At 39.5% G+C, this 3,288-nt stretch overlaps 1 protein-coding gene across 1 annotated transcript in view; it reads right to left on the bottom strand.

The window, feature by feature from the left end:
* Positions 1-3,288, bottom strand: part of ADAMTS3 (ADAM metallopeptidase with thrombospondin type 1 motif 3) — a gene marked incomplete at its 5' end in the record, with an annotated part of 40,392 nt that overhangs the window by 15,427 nt on the left and 21,677 nt on the right. The window contains 2 exons of the mRNA XM_023507599.1: positions 3-73; positions 2,868-3,033. Of these exons, the coding sequence (XP_023363367.1) occupies positions 3-73; positions 2,868-3,033 (237 nt within the window). The remainder of the gene's footprint in view (positions 1-2; positions 74-2,867; positions 3,034-3,288) is intronic.

Here is a 3,288-nt window from a genome sequence, read left to right as displayed (position 1 = left end):
GCCTCACAGAAGCTGCGGTGGACCATTTTATTATCACTTTTCCTACGGCAACCATACTTAGTGTACTGGAAACCTGGAAAAGGAAATACGTTTCTTTGGGTTTAATCACTTACTCATGCTCTCAGATATTTGATTACTCATTCAATCCTTCATACATTGAGTCATTCATTCAATAATATTGATTGTGTGCATACAATAAGCCAGTCACCACAATAGGTGCTGGAGATCCCCAAGGGAATTAAAGAAAACAACATCCTTATCCTTTCAGAGCCTACATTTGTTGGATATTTTCATTTATTAGATAGCAACTGTGTACTTATTAATGAACTGGGCTGTAAATGGACACAGGCTAGTGTGACAGTTGGTACTCAGCCGGGTGGGCTGTGCTAGTGCTATGTGAACAACTTACTGCAGGGGGCGCCAGAGGAGCAGAGACTGAGCTTCCTCCGCTGGAGGACCAGTGCAGCGCAGTCTTCAAGTTCAATACTGGGTAAGGGAAATGAAGCAGAATTGTTCTCAAAGCCAAGGAAATTACATGTCTGGAAAACCTCAGGTCCTCAGATGGCTGAAGTATATGTGAAGAGGCAAGAGACAGAAAGGCTCGGATCCTGACAGGCTTCAGGGTCAGATGAGTGTTTGGACTTTATCCTGAAGTTACAGGGAGTGCTGGGTGGGGGCCTCTCGACCACCAACTTTTAATTGTATATATATGTATATATGAAGAGAGAGAGAGAGAGGTTGCCAAAAAATGTTTATACATTTTAAGAAAGGAAAAGTATATTAAAGTATTAAAGTTGTAATACTCAAGTTATGTTTGCCTTCTGTAATTACAAGAGATACAAGATATGATATACAATGTAACAAACGTTATCATGTATATATTGAGTCTTACAATTTTAATACAGTTTTATTTTCTATTCTTAAAATGTTTTTATACTTTTTTTGGCACCTTCTGTAAACACACACACACACACACACTTGCAAATATATACACACACCTACAGGGTGTCCCAAAAGTCACCCTTAAAGTTACCATACATAGGGAAAATAGTAAATTGTAGCTAAATGTGTCTTTGTTTACAGAACATTCACTATGCAATTTTACAAAGAGGTGGCCTACATGTAGACAATATTTTGTAAATATTTTATATAATTTTGTAATGAATATTTTGTAAATAAAGGTACATTTAGCTACAATTTCCCATTTTCCCTATGTAGGGTGTCTTTGGGAGTGACTTTTGGGACACCCTGTATGTGTCTGTGTGTATACATATATACACACATGATATATATACACATGGGTGTATATAGATGTGTATATATATACAGACGGGTGTATATAGATGTGTATATATACAGATGGGTGTATACAGATGTGTATACATATACAGACATACATATGTAGTTTTGAAAAATTTCAAACATATAGAAAGTTGTAAGGAAAGTACAATGAACACGTGTGGACCTTGCATCTGGATTAATCTTTTATGACTATGTCACCACACTTGCTATATTTCTTTTTTATGTGCATATTATTTTCTAAGCCATTTGAAAGAAAGTTATAGCCTTTCTGATCTTCGATTCTAACTACTTCAGCATATGTTTCATAATAGTATATAACTCTCTTACATAACTACAAGTAACTCTTAAATCAGGAAATGTAGGTGCAGATCCAATGCTGTTATCTCACGTTCAGACCATAACCAAACATTTCCAGTTTTCTTTGTAATGATTTTCCAGTCAAGAACCATGTGTTGCATTTAACTCTTAGGTCTCTTTAGCCTCCAACAATCAGGAATAATTTCTGAACCTCTTTTGTCTCTCATGGCATTTGGTCATTTTGTAAGATGTTCCACAGTTTGGCTCTGCTGAACGGTGTCCTGTCAAGGAGCGTCAGGTTATTCATTTGGGGCAAGGGCACTATGTAACATGATGGATGCTGTGTCTTCAGGGCAACACGTTAGGAGACAGAAGGATTTTCACTGGGGAATAACCCTACTTATGCATTCACCCACGCATTCACTCAAGAAAGATTATCCTAGAAATAAGGGAAGAGAAGGAAATCAAAGTTAGTTGACGAACGACAAGCCTCTTGCAACAATCTTTCCTTCCAAACGATGAGGTCTGCTGACAGAGGAGAGGCTGCAGACAGAGGAGAGTGTCCCTGAGGAATCTCACGGCCAGGGGGGCACCTGAACCAGCAGCAGGGAGTCTAAACTAATCAAGTATCTTGTAATGGACAAAAAGTGTGACTTAAAACAATTAAGTAAACATATTTACACCCCCTCAAAAAACCTTTTGGAAATACCTCCTTGAATTTAGAAAACAAATGGTTTGGACGGGCATTCCTTACTGTGGACAATTTCTTTCTGTTCTCAATTACTCCCTGTCATTTTTGTCACAGCCCCTGGCCTTCTCCTGCCCATTGGGAAGAATTTTGTCTAGGCCAGTGTGGTGCTGGAGCTCTTGTTCAGAACTAGTGGAACAGATGATGGGATAAATGGAGGCTGCTGAGCTGCCTGACTGCGTGTACTTGAAGGGCAGACAGGAAGGGCAGGCGGTGGCACCCACAATTCGGGAGCATTCTGGAGTCTGGCGAGCTTGGAGTGTGAAGGGCACCACCGCAGTGAGTGCAGGAGGTGAGAACCCCGATAGGCAGGGCAGGGGGCGTCCAGCCTGCCCCTGCTAGGAAGGGTCCCGTCCTGTGCTCATTCCAAGATCTCCATAAAAACGTTTTGTATTAATGTTTCGGTGGTATGTTTGGGTTTCTCAGATCATGGCCTCAACTAGAGACAGTTTCTAAGGCAGAAGCAAGATTGGCTTTATATGAATTACACTGTAGTATAACAAATGTATTCAATTGTTACCTCCACCACAGGGCTTGGAACATTGAGACCAGCTCTTCAAAGCCCACTCAAAAGTGTCTAACTCCTCCTGGATGACGTTGTTGCTGTTGATGGTGGGAACCGAGTCCTCGTGGATGATGTACTTGTACGTCAGGCTGGAGCGGGTATCATTCTCCTGAGGTATAATCTAACACACACAGGAAATCAATATGTAAATCACTGCAGAGTTTTACATTTTGAGTGTAAAATTGTAAATATTTCAGAATGTTAAATATTCTTAAATGCTCTTATTAAAACTGAAAAACTTCCACGTATTTTCTAAAATTATAATTTTTTGTTTCAATCTTAAGAAAAAGATACAAATATATATAAACCTTTGAATGTAAAAATATGAGAAGTCTATACACTGTGGAGTGTGAGGCTGGATTGTCAAAATTACACC

The sequence above is a fragment of the Otolemur garnettii genome, unplaced genomic scaffold (assembly GCF_000181295.1).
Source record: "Otolemur garnettii isolate 467f Iridium unplaced genomic scaffold, OtoGar3 scaffold00191, whole genome shotgun sequence".
NCBI classification, from domain to species: domain Eukaryota; kingdom Metazoa; phylum Chordata; class Mammalia; order Primates; family Galagidae; genus Otolemur; species Otolemur garnettii.
Note: the sequence above shows the minus strand (reverse complement) of the source record. Positions and strands in the feature narration are given on the sequence as shown.